We start from the raw sequence: 18,257 nt of genomic DNA, 5'->3' as shown, positions 1-18,257 counted from the left end.
TTGATATTTTAAAGAATTTATGGTCAAAGTTACACAATTTTAGCTTTTTTTTTTTTTTAGTAGAAAGATAAAGCTTCATATAGCCAAACCCTGTGCTAGGAACAGGGTGAAAACTGTAAAATACCACCATAAATCCGCTCAAAAAATTTCTAAATATACTAATATTAACATGAAATTTTAGACAACACTTATAATTAGGCACACCCACTGCTGGTTATTGAAAAGCATTTATTGAAATATATTTTTTCTTTAAATTTTACATCAAAGACACAAAAAGTCCCGTAATCAAATAAACAGCCATATACAGAATCATAATCATCTTTATTACAGCATAGATAGTTATATTTTATATATACTTTAATTGTGGTAATGGGCATACCTGAAATACACTCCAAAACAGTAGATGGCGGTAATGTCTCGAAACATTTGTTGCCAACCACCATAAACAATACAGATGGAGACAAAGAAGAACTCCCGTCATATCATACAATGACGTTTTATGTCTGCGCCGGGCTGAGAAGCGACATTCACAGAGTACATTGACGAAGCAATGGCCAGTGGTAAAAAAAGTGCACTTCTTTCATCTTTGGCGGATTATGGAGACGATTCAGAGCCTGATTACTCTGACCCCGAACCAGAAGAGACAGGTAGATAAGTGTTATTTTAAGACAAAAGGCTAAGACAGTGCATCTAGCGCTCGTGTGGTCGCTAAAATTAGCATGCACTAGCTAGCCGCCAATGAAGTTCAAAAGGTGTTGTGGTGTATGGCTGTGTTCGGAATCATTACTCACTCATTTTCTACTGCATTGTCACATCACAGATGTTTTTATTATGTGGACTATATAGTTCACTCATTAGTCCAATAATAGTTAGAAAATAATATAAAATAGTTAACGAAGATCACTCGGGCTTGCTGTTGAATTCGTCATTGCTGCTGGCGTTGTTTCGTTCGCGAACGTTTCGTTCAGAAGAACGAATATTTTTAGTGAACGAACTGAACCGAATCAGTTTATGAACTGATTCGTTCTTTTATCTTGGCCGCTACCCGCCGCCAGGGTAGCGAGTCGGCTGGGAGCGGAAACCGAACTGCTGAAGCGTTCTGTTAGTCACGTCTTAATCTTCGGCGAATGACCAATGAGCATGCCAGCGTGAAGGCGGGGGCGGGACTTCATTAAAGTACTGCCATGTGATTTGCGATTCGCCAGGGTTTTTACTCACTTTGGCGAATGACCAATGAGCAGCCAGCGTCAGGCAGCGCCGTGGAAACTGGGCCTTAAGTGAACTGAGTGATTCGTTCAGTGAATTGGTGTACTGAAGAACTGAGGAGAGATTCGTTCAGGAGAGGGTTTTAAGTGAACTGAGTGATTCGTTCAGTGAACTGGTGTACTGAGGAACTGAAGAGTGATTCGTTCAGGAAAAGAACTTATGTGAGCTGAGTGATTCGTTCAGTGAGTTGGTGTACTGAGGAACTGAAGAGTGATTCGTTCCTGGAACTTAAAGTTCGCGATCCGTTAGACACGACTGATTCGTTCGTGGAACTTCATTTGTGATCCGCTAAGGAGCGATGTACTAGTATGCTGAGTGATTCGTTTCCGCAAGGAATGACGTACTACGCAGTGAACGTGTTCTCATGAGTGATTTTAACCAAGTCCTGACGTCCTCGCGGGGATAGCTTTCACTAGCAGCCGTTTCTTCAAACTAAGGGCTAATGTTGAGTCAGTAAAGCACATGATTACAAGCACACGTATTTAAAATAAATGTAAATTAATAATAAATGTTTTTACGTACACACATATAATTCCCTCTGTGTCTCTAATGCGATTATTACATAATATTAATAACAACAACACATTAAACTTCTATAGCGCTTCTCAAGACACTCAAAGCTGCTTTCCACTTATCAGATGACAATAACAGTAAGGTGAGTGAGCAGGAAGACCGGCTGGCGGGAGCTGGTGTCAGCGACGCTGTCCGCGGCGGTGGAATGCAGTAAAGTCACGCCGGCTGGCGAGAGCCGAGCTGGACATCAGGGGCCGCGGAAGGATTGTCGCCAGCTGAGTCCGCTGCATGCATGTTCACGAGTCACAATCGAAGCCGGGTGTTCAAGAGCTTGCTGAGAGAGAGAGGGAGGTGATCATTTAGGCAAAGTTTTTCTGTTTTTTTTTTGTTTGTTTTTTTTTGTATATAAATAATCGCCCCACCTTTCCTAGTTTAGAATACATGACAACAACAACACGTAGTCCTTCGGTGAATGTGTTGAGTGACCGTGAACCTCAGGGATGGATCATTAAATGAATGAGGGAAACACTTGAATGATTTTGTGAAAAATAACTGAATGATTCGGTGAACGAAATCTTTTCAATGAACTGATTCGAATGATTCAATACACTCAAAAGAACTGCCGTGCCCATCACTAATTGCTGTTGCGTACATTCAACGTACCGGATCAACGTCAGTTGTGGACCTGTATTAAATATTGAACAAACAAATACATAAATTATAATAACATTGTATTGTTTTCAACTTAGTCTTTTGAAAAGGTGGACACAAAAAGCACTATGAATATTTGTATAATTGATCTGCGTTTTTCTTTTTTCCTGTATCAGTACAATGCATCATGGGATATATGGCTTTTTAAGTGACCAAAGGTTGTTCACTACAGTATTTTTCAAGATGCATTGTGGGATACATTAATTGAAGGCACTACATATGGATAACCTGTAACAGTCGTTCTCAAACGTTTCACACGAAGTACCACCTAAAAAAAAAAATTAAATCTTAGCTCTCTAGGTACAGTACTGAACCACCATAATGACTGTCATTGATTGATTGAAATTTTCATTTTGAGCATTTGTGAAGGTGATATAAAAAGAACAACAAAACAGAAGTGATCAAACAAAATAAGATAAAGTTAAATGACCCATATTCAAAAAGGAGAATGAAGAAGTAAAACATGAAAAAAATAGTGGCGTCTTAGGTAGGCACAAGTGTTCAAAAAAATGAGACGTTTTACTCCTAAAAAGTATATAATATTATTGTAAGCCGCCTTAACATTTTGCAGTTTTAACATTAACAATCCGTTTAAATATCTATCCATGCATTTTTTTGGTACCGCTTATCCTCACTAGGGTCACTGGTGCGCAGGAGCCAAAAAAAAAAACTGAATTTAAATAATGATTCAGTAAAAATTTATTGCATACAAAGGTTAAATACAATTTGTACCTAAATCAATGTTTTAAGACAAACAGTTCTTAAAGATTAAATGCAAATGTTTTTTTTTTTTTAAATTTAAAAGTTTTTTTTTTTTTTTTTTTTAGTTTAAAATACAACTGAACTGTACTTACATACTTCTGTACTCCTGCAGTGATTATTTCACGTACCACTATACTACCCGGATACTACCAGTGGTACTTGTACCACACTTTGACAATCACTGACCTATACTCATTCCACATTCCAACAGCATCACAGCCATTTCTATTTTTTTCTGTAACAACCATTTATTATGATTTTTTTTGTTTTAACTATATATTTATATTTTTGTGTAGTTTTTCATCTTGTTGTCTTTCAGCCAGTGTTTGTGGGTCTGGTGGATCCATTACATTGTGGGATTTTTAATGCTTTGCAAAGTTCACAGAATCAAATACCTTTGTTAAAATACTCAACAAATGTGGATGTCATCGCAATTAAAAGCAGTATAAACAGTATATATGGTTAATGGTTTCCCTTATCCTTTGTTAGATCATATTTATAACTTATTTGTTCAAATGTAAAAAAAAAATAGTAATTAAAATCAAGATACTAGGAATACAAATTTACAAATAAAGTGAGGTTTTTCATAACTAATGACTTATTTCTTTGAACTTGGTTTTTCGTAACTAGTAGGGTTGGGTATTGAGAATCGAGAACCGATTGGAAACCAGGACTAACGTTCCGGTTCTCCTGGAACCGTTGAAATTTAGAAATTTCGGTTCCCAGTTTCGACACCTCGTCCTCCAGCTGCGAAGAAATGGCAAAAAGCAACGAAGAAGTAGCATAAACCAATGAAGAACAACGGCACGATGACATGCTTGTGCCCAATGGAAGCGGCAGCAAACAAAAGTGTGTCTTAACTTTGTTAAAATTAATCACCAGGCACCTCAGTGCAACACTTTAAATAAGATTATATTGTGCAAAGAAGTTTTTCCCGCTGTGTAGCGTCTGACGAGCTCCGAGCCTCACCTTACACCGCACGGAGCTTCAGTGATGTCAACTCTCAGTCAGGTGGGTGAGTGAAACAATAAAATACATCTACGCCAACATTGAGACAGCTAACAAGGTAAACGGTTGCTTTCACTTTTGCACTGATGGTTTTTAGCGTTTATTTTAGTCTTCAAAGCAACGTAAGCCCCGATGATTGGGCTAAAACTTCACAGCAGCAACTTTACATCACAATGAATTGGGACAAAATTCACATAAACCTTGTCTCAAAGTATCAAAAACACTAACCTTGTGCCTCATCGCTGGGTAGGGAAAGAAATCAGCATTATATAGCATTTGGTTCCATCCATTAAAAAAAAAAAAAACAAAACATATCACCGGTGCTGTGTGAAGTTAATTTTCGTGCCATGCTGAGTTCTGGTGCGTACCCTTCAAAATAAAAGGCTACAAGCTTAAAACAAGTTAAAACTTGCACATATAAACCATTTGACGTGATGAAACAGAATACAGGGGCAGATCGCATTGTAAAAATAACCATTTTAACAAGGCGTCAGTGAAGTCAACTCTGTCAACTGGGTGAGTGAAACGATACAATAAAATAGTTAAAACAGTTAAAATAACTATTTTAACTGCTGTATTTATTTCGCTGAAACATTAATGAATATTAAGTCAATTGTGTTCCACACACATTGCCTTTGAGTTCATAGGTTTGATATTGATACTGGTTATACAGAACCTCGAGTCAAATGTTCATTTTAGTCTATGCAGCGGGATGCTCAGAAAATGGATGTTCATAATTTGGACAACCTTTATTTAAACCATGCAAACTTTTTTGACCCAGCCCCCTAAAAAAATCGGAATCGAGAATCGTTTGGAACCGGAATCAAACTAAGGAGTCTGAACTGGAATCGCTCAAATTAAAACGATGCCAAACCCTAGTAACTACTGACTAATCTCTTTGAACTTCGTAGAAATATGCACAACACAAGCTGAACACATACAGTAAGAATATTAGTCTAGGCAACACATCAGCCCCATTGCTCACATGGCCTTTCGCCGCTAATTTATGCAAGACATGATGGGAAGAGTTTTACTGTGTGTGTGTTTGTGTGTGTGTTACATTTATAATTCATGCACTTGATGCATGAATACTGTCTTTTTCGATCCATTTTGGGTCCGGATACTTACCAGACATATACTGCAACAGCATCACACATTTACTTCAGACTCTGCAGATGGTGGTTCTGTAGGTTGAGTGGGTAGGGCGCCAGCATCTGTAGGTTGAGTGGGTAGGGCACCAGCATTTGCCCTCCTCCTCACAATGGCTGCAGAGGCAGAGGTTCTGGGAACATGTCTTATCTCGGTTTGAGGTCTCACGAATTCCTTTCCCAGTTGCTCGAGAAAGAGGCGTCTGTTCTGGATCTTAACTCTGTTCCACTCTGTTCTGGGTTTGAGGCCATCCAAATGACAAAGGGGTTGTATGTTGAGGTGTCCAATATGTCAAAGAATGTCACCAGTGGCCAACATAGGATCCACCGTTTGCAGCTGTAGACAGTCACCAGTTTGTCCGTGTTATCTACCCCTCCTTTTGTGGCATTATAATCCATGATAATTTCTGGTTTGGGATTTTCCTGGGCACAGATTGTCCCATCCCTTTGCAGTGTACTCATGACTACCATATTCTTTGCCTTTCACATAGGATACCAGGGACGTGTCAGCCGTGTACGAAAACTTGGAAGACTTGACAGGCCTGTTCTTTGTAGTCAACAGTTGAGGTGGGAGCTCTCACCATGGTCAGCTTCCTCTTTAGGAGCTCCTGTCTCATCTTGTATGAGGTAAAAAAAAAAATTGTCGTATGTGATGTTGTGTTCACTGAGTTCCTGGGACATGTCCTGGACAACTGTCATTCCTTGATTTTCCTCAGGGGCTCCTCCATCAGGTTTCCCTGTGTCAACTTGTAAGTTGAAGGATATGAGGAAGGGGCATCACAGGCACCCCAGATCTTTATACCGTACTTTGCAGATTTAGAGGATCTATACAGCCTAAAGGGACAGCGGCACCTAAAAGGCATCACCTGCTCATCAATGGTGATTTTTGGCCCAGGGTTGTACAGCAGGGGGAGGCGGTGCACCCACTTGTCCCACACTGTCCTGGTGGCAGCTAGTTTGTCTCTCTGCCGTCGAGCACGTCTGTCATCTCTGAGGAGTCTCAAAGAGGATAATCACTTGCGTGCACACAGGCCTAGACAGGAGGAGGACCGAGCACAGGTACACAGAACATCTGTTTCCAAATTTGTATTATCCCCAGGTTCATTCGAGGTGAACATCTTACTACTGTATGTAATAGAAATGTGTAGAGGGAGTACAGCGAGTGGTCATAAAATTGCAGTCTGATATGTGTTCTTTACAGAAAATGAGCCAAGGCCAGTGAGTCTGACTTAAAAATGTATTGTATCATTTTTATTGAGATGAAAATGGGTCCTACAGACCGAATGCCACACAAGGTTTAAGGTGAATCAGTTGACGTTGTTCCGGTCGGTACAATGTGCGACAATCATGACATAATTAATTTCGCATCTGGGTAGTGTTCGAAAGCTATTATTAATTTGACTGAAGAGTGAATTATCCATCGATCCATCCATCCATTTTCTACCGCTTTTCCGAGGTCGGGTCACGGGGGCAGTAGCTTTGGCAGGGATGCCCAGACTTCCCTCTCCCCAGCCACTTCATCCAGCTCTTCCGGGGGGGATCCCGAGGCGTTCCCAGGCCAGCCGAAGGGCGTAGTCTCTCCAGTGTGTCCTGGGTCGTCCCCGGGGTCTCCTCCCAGTGGGACGTGCCCGGAACACCCCATCGGGGAGGCGTCTGGGAGGCATTTGAATCAGATGCCCCAGCCACCTCATCTGGCTCCTCTCGATGTGGAGGAGCAGCGGCTCTACTCTGAGATCTTCGTGGATGACCGAGCTTCTCACCCTCTTTCTAAAGGAGAGCCCGGACACCCTGCGGAGGTGTTCGGCCGCTTGTATCCGGGATCTTGTTCTTTCGGTCACGACCCACAGCTCGTGACCATAGGTGATGGTAGGAACATAGATCGACCGGTAAAGTATCTTGGGGTCTTGTTCACGAGTGAGGGAAGAATCAGTGAATTATATAGTCCACTACATATTTAAAAAAAAATAATAATAATAACTATAGGTAGTATGGTTTAGTGAATGATTCTGAACACAGACAGTGTTTTTATAGATACAGTATTTGCCATTGATCGTCGCCATTTTAAAGGCTAAATACAGGTTTCTTCTGGTCACTTTGGCAAAAGAAGGCAAACATAACGTAAGAGCTACTCTTCCAATGTTGTTGATGTTCTTATGGTGTCTCTTCTTGTCCATTAGAGGAGGAACATGGAGGCACAGGAGGGCTTGTGTTCAGCTACGACGAGGATGACCTCAATCGAACTGAGGGCGTCGTTGACAAGGAATCTGAAAATGAAGACAGCAGAGAAAGTAACTTGGTCAGTATTTGAATTCTAAATTCACTGTCTTGCTTGCAAAATAGACCCAGCTGATGATTCCTTTGGGCAAATTGATGCAGCCAATTGAATAAGTCTGTGTGATGTCACAAAAAAAGGGGCATACGAGCTGCCATATTGGTTTTAACAGTATTTCGATATTTTCCTGACAAATTTTTACTAAAATACCACTTTTGAAAGGGCCAAAAAATCTGTAATTAATTGTGACAAACTGGCTTCCCTGGGAAATCCAGAGAGGATTTTATTCACCATACCTAACCTGGCTGTGATTCGTTCACCTCACTAAAGATAAAAATGCTAAAATCTTATGCTTTTTAACAAGCCTTTAACAAGCTTTTTTAACAAGCCAATGAGATGAACAAGCCATCATTATGCAAAACCATTCCTTGCCAAACACACGTGTTTCTGTAGCACTGCCTCACAGCTTTGAGGTTCTGGGTTCGACTCTCTGCTCCAACCTTCCTGTGTGTGGTTTGCTTGTTCTCCCCATGCTTGCGCGTATTTTCTCTGGCTTCCTCCCACGTGACAAAAACACGCAGTGACAAAAAACACGCATGCATGTGTTCATTGAATACTCATAATTTTCTATAGAGGAGTGTGAGTGGTTGTTTGCTTATGTGCCATGTGATTGGCTGGCGGCCAGTCCAGGGTGTACCCCACCTCTCGCCCAAGGTCAGCTGCAATAGGCTCCAGCCCAGCCGCGACCCTAACGACAACGAATGGTATAGACAACGAATGGACAATGGGGAACTCACCAGCGATATATATACAGCAGCAATATACCAGCTACTTGTTTAAATCTGATATGTCACTAAGTACTGGGCTGTTAGATTTCATCTATTGCAGATATTTACTACTTGTCTTTGCATTTTGCATGCTTTTACCTTTGCTCTGAACTCTTAGTTTAACCACAGTTTCTGTAATAGTACTTTTTGGCAATAAGGTAAAATGAATATTTCTCATAATGACTGCAGAACAATAAAGCTTTGGGTCACCTGGGTCACTTGATCCAGGCTTGTCTTTTAATTAGGTGTGTAGGTATCACATTGAAGGCTGTTGAAAAGACCAGGGGCTTCATGTACAAAAAGTGCGTACGCACAAAAACGTGGCGTACATTCTTTTTCACGGCAAAGTTCAGATGTATCGAGTGAAATGAGCGTGGAAATGTGCGGTGCCTCACGCCAACTTCATGGCTGGCGTACGCACGTTTCTGCAGCTGTTGGTGCTTTGGCGACACTTCGACGTGATGCTGCGAAACTGTTATCATAAATCTGCACATCAGAAACACATGAACAATTCATGCCTGGCAACATTCGATTTCAACAATGTAAAAGAAGAAAGGACTCTGAATTCACTTGTTGACCATTGGATTAATGAATCACTGAAATTTGTGAGGACAGCTATTAATTGATCAAGGTGATCATTTATGCCACCTATTGCCCTCTCAATTGCTTCTTGTGACTCCAGCACATGCACTGAAAAAAAGAAAAGAAAATAATTAGAATTTACTTAATTTGAACATGCACATCGGTTGCACGCGATTAAAATGTGCTGAAATGAGATAATTTACCCCTCTTCTAAAAAAAACCCCAAAAAACCTACTTTTTTTCAGTGTGCGTGTCCTCTCCTGTGTATTAAAATAATAAATTGAGTAATCAAAAAGGACTCAGTTTTTGATATCCTCTTTGATATGCTGATGTGCTTCTATTTGAATTCAAAAGATTTATTACAAATACCATACATACATTTACGCATGAACCTTTATCTCCCAGGGTTGAGTGTAGGTTACTGTATGAACACATTATTGAGTTGTAAAAATACATGGTATTAACCTTGTGGGATGATCAGTCAGCCACGTGCTCCCAGCAACCCTGAGAGAGTCGTGTCATCCATGATTGCAACGACTCTCTCCTCGAACGGGGTGAGGCCCTCCGCCTGTTTTGGCCACACTTTGGCAGTGGGCAGCTGTCCTTCACATTCAGAAACATTATTTTTCTTCATTACCTTGCTCATTTTCCTTTTTGTCTGATTATGCAAAGATCGGGATCTGCGGTGCAGGGTTAATTTAAATATAATTTGCATATTTAAATGTGGGCGGGGTCGGCTACTCCAACATGGGCGCTCAATTCTACGTTGATTGGGATGTACGAAGGAAATGTGCTTGGATTCATGCGTACGCACAGATTCATACATCTGGATATTTTTGTGCTTACGTTTTCTGGATTTGAGCGTACACCATGTTTCAGTTGGAAGTCCACGCAAGTCTTTGTAGATGAGGCCTCTGGAGTGGGGCAAAGTTGTCATAGAATGAAGCAAATGTTTCCAATAATTCAAATTTTTGCTCAAATATCAACTGTTCTCTCGCATTGGCATATGTTTTTGTTTTTCAGTCCACATTGACATTAATACTATTGCAAAGGTCTGGTATTTTGACACTAATTGCCTTTTGTATGTAAGTGAGTGAGTGAGTCTCTCTCTCTCTCTCTCTCTCTCTCTCTCTCTCTGTCTCTGTCTATGTCTCTCTGTCTCTCTCTCTCACCCTCCAGTAGTAAATATTTTTTATTCTCACTGGAGAGTACCCATATTTTATGCAAGTGGTTTTGGCTACAAATGGCAGACATGTTGTCCTGAGCAGAATAACAATGTGTCTTGACGCTTTGCTATACCGGTAGTCTGCAAGTATGCAGCTCAACTTTCCTTAGCTGACCTCATTTTTTGTTTTTGTTCAATAGACAAAAGACTATTTCAAACCAAATCAACAGTGCCTCTTGCAGCCACTTGGTGCTTTTCATTTTGCCTCAGTTGCTTCACGTTGCTTTTAACAACAATCATTTCCACGTTGTCAACTCTTTTTAAAAATCAATTAATCAATTGTGTTGCCTATCCCAAATAATTACTGCTTTCTAAAATATTGGGGTGCCAGTAACTCATCTGTAAGGACTTGGGCCTTAGACCCGGAGAGTCAAAGTTTGAGTTTTGTTCAATGTGGACAAAAAATGGCATATATATGTGTTTATATATCTATATGTTTGAGAGAGTCTACCTCGTCTTCTTTCTGTCTACTGTCGAGGTGCCTTTGAGCAAGGCACAACCCCCATAGCTCTCAGGATGTGGTGCACTGTTTGGGTATCCCTTCACTTCTTGAATATCTGTATGTGTGTGATCTGGTTCTCTGTGTTCTCTGTTTCCCTCCTGCTCTCTTTCCCCGTTGGATCATTAAAGTGTTAACACCCTGCATTTTTGTTTCCATAGGAAATGACGAATGACGAGTCTGACGAGGCAAGGGACGCAGATGATGTTGAGGTATTTGAGCATCCACCTGCTGTGGACAGAACAAATTTTAACAAAAAAAGATCACGCCAGATTCAAGGGCAAAAAATTTTTCATACCACTGTATGTCTAATCCAAAAGTGGTGATCACTTGACATGATGAATAAATATGCTTGCACACTAGATGGCGCTGTGGGGCTTTTCATGCCTGATGGCTGTTCAAGTAAATCGGGGTGGGGGCGGCGGTGGGGGCCCTCGTTTGAGCTACTTATATCTTCACGTGTGTTTACATGTGCAACGAGGTGGACAGATGACGTTGATCCTTAGAGGGCGCCAGCCTCACCCTGTGTGTTTGTGCTGCGGTGCTTGTTTTTACAGGTGACTTTGATAAGAGTGCGCCTGATTAGTTAGATTTTTGCCAGATTGGGGTGGGTTGAGTTGGTACCAAAAGGTGTCATTTATGACATTTACATAGACTGATGTGTTGTGGTCGACATCATTACCACAACACACGTAGCATCAGTAAAGGTGACATACGGTTTAAATAAAATGTTCCGCTTTGTAGGGCTGGGCGAGTAATCATATTGTATTCGCTATTTCAATTTTGGCTTCTCACGATCATAAAAACATAATCGAAGAAAAATGATTAATGTTGCCGAACTGCAGCATGTGCAAGTTGTAAAAGCAGCATGTGACGTATGTTATTCTGCTCTCCTTGAGTGTGGTTTAAGCTGTTTATTTGACACTGCAGTTGGAATTTACTATAAAACTAAACACAAAACAAAAATAATTACACACATTGTATATTGAATTAAAACATATTTCATTTTAGCCTTTTTCCTGAAAATTGCCACTTTAATGCTAGCACCCAATGAAAAAACACTTTGATGGGCTAACAAAAATTAGCATTAAAAGTCACTGCTCATGGGAGTGATTTACCTTCAAATAATGTGTATTGACACACAAACGCCGTGGGAACACAAACAGACAGATGTAACAATACTCACAGACATAAATTCTTCCTGATCTTTGAAAAGCAAATAATATTAATAAAATTAAATCTCGACTTCTTCTCTCTTCTACTCTTCTTCCCGCTTCTACTCCTAATCTAAGTCTCTATCTCCATGTGTACACCGTACCACACTACTCCTAATAGGCCTAGGCAGGAACAGCAGGTTGTTTTGTTTAATCGCTATTTTAACATATTATTGTTTTACTTGTTACTAATTTATTCTCTGATTGTTCTTTTTAAGTTACAGGTAAGTTTGTGTTTTGGTAAATCTTAAGTTTTGAAATCTAATGAATAATCGTGTTTGTTAATTGTGATTTAAATATCAATGAAAATAATTGTGATTATTATTTTTTTCCATATTCACCCAGCCCCACTGCATAGACTATGGTTGCTGTTGGATTCGATCTAAATCGTACTCCAAGGACCTCTCTATATTGTTTTACAATATACATTAAGTTGTTTTGCAGATTTGTGCAAAATTTTGATCTCATGTTATGAAAATGCCTTTGAAGAAATAAAGATCTCCCTCTAATAAACTCAGCCCTAATAGACGAGTAAAATAACGCCCTTGGCCACAATATGAGGAAAGACTGCAACCATCCTTTGGATTACATTACAGAAACCCTGAGTGCCATGATGAGATTTCTCGATATTGCATGTGCTGACAAGCGAGTCAGCATTCCCTCGGAAGGGAAGTCAAAATATCAATCATAATGTATGATATAATTGTAGATGAGCATCCAAAAATTTAATAAGTTAAAACTCTAGACTTGCCACTCATGTTCTTCCCTGTCACCATATTTTCCCTATTATTGTTGGTCTATTTACTCTTCCGACTTACTACTGTAGGGGAGAAGGTCACGAACAATAACTGCGGTTGATTTCATCAGAAGTGGAGCATTGTTTAAACGCTGTCGAAGCCTTAAATTGGCTATTCTCATTACACTTAAAGGTGTTTGTCCTCCACTTAGCTAAATCCTGTTCATAATTGTTATGACCAAAATGATTACAGTTGTCGTTATCATCATGGTATCCCTAATAAAAATATAAACAAAAATTCATCACCACAAGCCACGTGACAAGCTTCTCAAGAATGATTCTTGTATACAAGTTTTGCTATAAAGAACATTGATAAGCAAATAAAGCAGAACCAATAAACATAGCATGTAGCACAACTGGTGTTTGTTTATATCTTTTATAATTATCTGGATAATCTAACAGGCTATGACGCATCAGCAAATAAACAATTGCACTTTAAAAGCACAACTTCAATACACTTCCAGTGATTCCCAACCAGCATGCTGTAGGAATTTGTCTGAAATTTAGTATTTATTGAAGTGAAGTGTTGAACTGAAGTGTTCCTGAGCCCATGTGGTGATGTCCTTTACACATTGATGTCGGTTTTTGATGCAGTGCCGCCTGAGGGATCGAAGGTCACGGGCATGCAACTTTGGTTTTCGGCCTTGCCCCTTACATGCAGTGATTTCTCCAGATTCTCTGAACCTTTTGATGATATTATGGACCGTAGATGATGAAATCCCTAAATTCCTTGCAATTGTACGTTGAGGAACATTGTCCTTAAAGTGTTTTCTATTTTCTCACGCACTTGTTCACAAAGAGGTGAGCTTCGCCCCATCTTTGCTTGTGAATGACTGAACAATTCAGGGAAGCTCCTTTTATACCCAATCATGGCGCCCACCTGTTCCCAATTAGCCTGTTCACCTGTGGGATGTTCCAAACAGGTGTTTGATGAGCATTCTTCAACTTTCTCAGTCTTTTTTGCCACCTGTCCCAGCTTTTTTGGAATGTGTTGCAGCCATAAAATTCTAAGTTAATGATTATTTGCTAAAAACAATAGTTTATCAGTTTGAACATGAAATATCTTGTCTTTGTAGTGTATTCGATTAAATATAGGTTGAACATGATTTGCAGATCATTGCATTCTGTTTTTATTTATGTTTAACACAACGTCCCAACTTCATTGGAATTGGGGTTGTAATTACAAATATATCTTTGTTTTGTTTGTCTATGCGAGCGATTTATAGTGAAAGGCAGAACAATTCAAAGCGTTTCCATTAGGTAGCAGAAGGTACAATAAACCTGTGTATCCTCCTGTTGTCAAAGAAATCAAAGACGAATCCCTTAAGTCAACAGTCTAATCTGTTTATATGCATATGCCATATGCCATCAAAATCTTTGGTAATGGTGGGAAGTTGGAAACACATTAGTAACACCTTCCTTCCTCCTGTGATGTGCTGATGCTATTGCAAATGTTGTGCTAACTGAGCACAATGTTTACTGTCATAGGCTAAATATTGTAGTGTACTGTGATATCAAAATTTGAAAGGGTAGTGGTACCCGTTTAAAATTTCCATTGTCGTTTATTGGTTAACTGAACCTTTTCATCCTCGTTTGTAATTTTTGACAAGCAATGACAGATTTGTCTTTAAAAAATGGGAAATGTGGAAACGGTTATTGTTCATTGGTTGAAGTAATGTTTTTATTGTTTAATGTAAATGCCCACTCTTGTCCAGTGTGTAGTTTTTAGTATATACTTTAGTATCGCTTGCTGATTTGCTTGACTTTTCGAAGTAATACCCAAAGTATAGGTGAGGTCCAAATGTTGCCACCCCGATTATGCTATTGTTTGGTCTGTTTCTTGCTTAAGGAAATCATGAGGTCAACATCTCTGCATTTTAACAGCATGAGCTATCCATCCATCCAGTTTCTGTAGCGTTTGTCCTCACTTTGCAATTCTGCCGAACATAGTGCAACTAACAAAATATTGTACTCATAAGTACTTTTGAGGCTTCTTAGATTTGACTGCTTTCCCCCAGATGCTCTTTTTGTTTTAAAATCTAACATACAACCAAACATCTAATTTTAGTGACATTCTGTTGAGCAGCAGCCCAAAATTCTTGCAGTGCTTAATATATGTGTATAGCGCAGTACACCCTCTTTTGAAAAGTAATTTTTTTAATCAATTTCTCAGTGAAAACGAGGATTTTCGTGATGATGATTAGGCCTGCATGTTGTTGAATACTGTCAAATGTTTTATTTTTTCAAACTAAACATTTGACGTTAGTCCTTATTTTTGCAGCACGAAATCAATTGTAAAAAACAATTGTATCTGCACATTGACAAACCAAGCAATGTTTTTCTGCGGAAAATTTTGAATCTAAATGCCAACTCAGTGACTTTTTACATCTTTTGGAGTGTGCTCATTTATCTATGTGCTACTTTGAGAGCTCTTGGACCTTAGAGCTGTTATGTCAATTGGCCAAGTAAGTTTCAGTCTCAGCCCTTTTCTGTTTTTACTGAACATCCACTTTTCGGAATTACTAGCCATCAATTCGTCGCCATATTTCATGCACTTGAAGAGGTCACACTTATTTGGATCACATTCAAATGGTGTGAGACTGTACTGGTGTTAATCTCAATATGGTAAAAAAGGTTTTTATTTTAAACTGTATTAAAGATATTTATCCTTCATGTATTCATCTTTCAAAAGACATTCAATAGCTGACCAACAATATCATTGAAATAAATGCCCTGTAGGATGCATTGAGGTCTACACGACAATTCATTGTACTGTTAAGGACCTCACAATTCGATTAGATTTGGTTGCTATTCAATTAGATTTTGATTATGTCGGTTCCGATTCGGTTCAATATTGATTTAAATGGTGTGATGGTTAAAAAGTAGAAATACACTAATCATTAGAGTACCTGTTGACAATGTTGAAATATTTTTTGTTATGACTATGTGAACATTTGTGATGTTACCTAACATTTTTGAGCAATAAAACATCTGAAAAATGAACTGAAAAAGTAGAGCCTAAAAAAAAAAAAAGAACAAAAAGTTGCTGAATTTATATTGAATTGGGGGTTGGAATATTGCGATGCATGGATTAATCAATATTTTACCCACACCAATTCTTGAGTTATAAAGGCATGTTGTTTTTGTTTTGGCACTCATACAACAGCTTTAATTTTATGCATTCCTGTTTTGTCGTTTCGCCCACACTTTCTGTCATATAAATCAAACATCTTTTGACGGCAATAAAGTTGAAAATACTCACACCTTTATAGTTTTTTGTTGTTGTCAGCAGCTCATTCAAACCAAGTTAATGTATAAACTTTATTTGCTCTGAGTACTGTTAATTTGGTACCTTGAAAGAGTTAGAATTTTACTCTCAAGAGCAGTTTGAACCATGTATTCAATACACACGAACACCAGCTCTGCTGTTTGCTGCCACCTGTGAAGCCTAACAAAATAGGACTAGAAATATCAGATTAGGATTAGTGAAATAGAAATCCTAGGATTCTTCAGCGTCAAACCTCAGGTGCCACATAATTTATTATCCCCATTGGTTTGCTGTGCCTGCACGTTTCTATTTGCCACCCTCTTGTCAGGCCATGTGATTTGGCCCGAGTCAGGACAATGCTTTGATGTGCCCGTGCAGTTGCTAAGTGATAACAAGGAGCCAGTGAATAACAGTACTGTTCCTCTGTGCTCAACCTGTTACGCAGTCAATGCTGGCACAACATGCGGCATACTTTAGAGGTTAGAAAAGACCCTACCTTTTGCCAAACCTAGGATTTCTTTTAAAAAATGTTTTTAAAAAATCTTCGTTTCTATTCTGTGATCAATTAGAAGAACTGTCTTGTTGTTTTTGACAATCTCATGTAATTTACTGTAATTTAAGATAGCCTTTAAGGTTTGTCTCCCTTTTCTTTTTGTATAGGTATCAGAAGTAGAAGCAAAAGACCCAAACGAGCTTGTTGGTAAGTGTAAACACACAAAAACATTTATCTTGCACTCAATGTTAAATGAAAATATTGTTTTGGTCTAGAACAAATTTATCTGCATCGTCTGTATAGTTAGGTCAAATGTATACTTGTGTATATATTATTGTGAGCATTTCAGCGAAAGGTCTAAAGGCCAACACCCTTGCACATTTATCCCCCTAAAGTACCCCTCACAAGTCACACAATGTCATTATCACACATATATCACATATCCTGTGAAACTTCAGCTCAGTGAGAACAGCTTTTTCTTTTTTTCTTAGCCAGGGCAAAGAGTAAGTGACTGAATCAATAGTGGAAGAACAGAAAGTGACTCAGAAACAGAGATGTGTTTTGTCTTTAGGGGAAAAGACTCACCTGAGCACACAATTTTACAGGGGTTAACTTTTCTACACCTGCATGAGAGTTAAGAATATTAAAAAGCACATTGCAGGATGTTGATTATTTTACAGCAACCCTCCCTCTTTACTTTCAGATAGACTATTCATTAGTCACGTGTCATCAATGCGACAGTAGTGTATTTTTAAATATACATGGGTAGCTTCTTTTTACACTTATGGCAGAAAAGCATGTTAAAATGTTAATTAAATGTTAGTGTTAATTAAAACATGATGGCAACAAGTTATCCATGGAACTCATCAATTCTGATTGTATTACTTTCAATACGATAAGTTTCTAAATAAACAAATGGGAGGTTGGACTGCAGAGGTTGCACTGTGTAGGGCATGGGTGTCAAAACTAATTTTTGTCACGGGCCACATCGTCGTTATGACTTCCCTCGGAGGGCCACTACGACTGTGAATCGTGTTTTGGCAAATCTTTTTCAAACTAATTTTCCAACACAACCCATATAAATGAAAGATTACCTCATATGCTGTAATTACAAACAGTATACGGAACACATTGATAACCAGTTTTGAAATCAGAAGCCGATAAAAACATGTTTTTCAACTATTCCATTTCTTTTCAAAGGGGGATTGGTAACAAGAAAATGGTATTACACCAGAACACAATGAGCAATTTTGATTTGGTTTTGCGGGCCACATAAAATTATGTGGCGGGCCGGATCTGGCCCCCGGGCCACCAGACAGGTGTAGGGGCTCCTCAGTTTACAACAGTTCGGGATGTTTCGAGGTTACGAATGGCTAGTTAGCGCAGCAGCGTAAGAATGCACAAGAAGGTTTGTCTGGTTTTCATTTGATTGTCTTATATTTATGGCCTAGAATTGTTTTTCAGTATGATGGCTTTACTACTGCATTAGCATAGGCGATGTGCATTCCATCTTAGTACAAATTAGTTGCATTTGCACAGGAACAGAATGCCATCGTAAACCAAGTATCCCCTCTGTATTTATTCCAAGTGTTCCCATTGTCCATCCATCCATTTTCTGAGCCGCTTCTCCTCACTAGGGTCGCGGGCGTGCTGGAGCCTATCCCAGCTGTCAT

General features: G+C 39.2%; 1 protein-coding gene across 1 annotated transcript in view; it reads left to right on the top strand.

Moving 5' to 3' along the window:
* Positions 1-472: 472 nt before the first annotated feature.
* Positions 473-18,257, top strand: part of sap30bp (SAP30 binding protein) — a 33,553-nt gene continuing 15,768 nt past the window's right edge. Inside the window, exons 1-4 of the mRNA XM_061706784.1 lie at positions 473-647; positions 7,586-7,704; positions 10,975-11,025; positions 16,752-16,791. Coding sequence (XP_061562768.1) covers positions 551-647; positions 7,586-7,704; positions 10,975-11,025; positions 16,752-16,791 — 307 coding nt within the window. The 5' untranslated portion in view covers positions 473-550. The remainder of the gene's footprint in view (positions 648-7,585; positions 7,705-10,974; positions 11,026-16,751; positions 16,792-18,257) is intronic.

This window comes from Phycodurus eques, chromosome 19 (genome assembly GCF_024500275.1).
Source record: "Phycodurus eques isolate BA_2022a chromosome 19, UOR_Pequ_1.1, whole genome shotgun sequence".
In the NCBI taxonomy this organism is placed as follows: domain Eukaryota; kingdom Metazoa; phylum Chordata; class Actinopteri; order Syngnathiformes; family Syngnathidae; genus Phycodurus; species Phycodurus eques.
The sequence above is the reverse complement of the archived record's forward strand: the minus strand, read 5'-3'. Positions and strand labels throughout refer to the sequence as shown.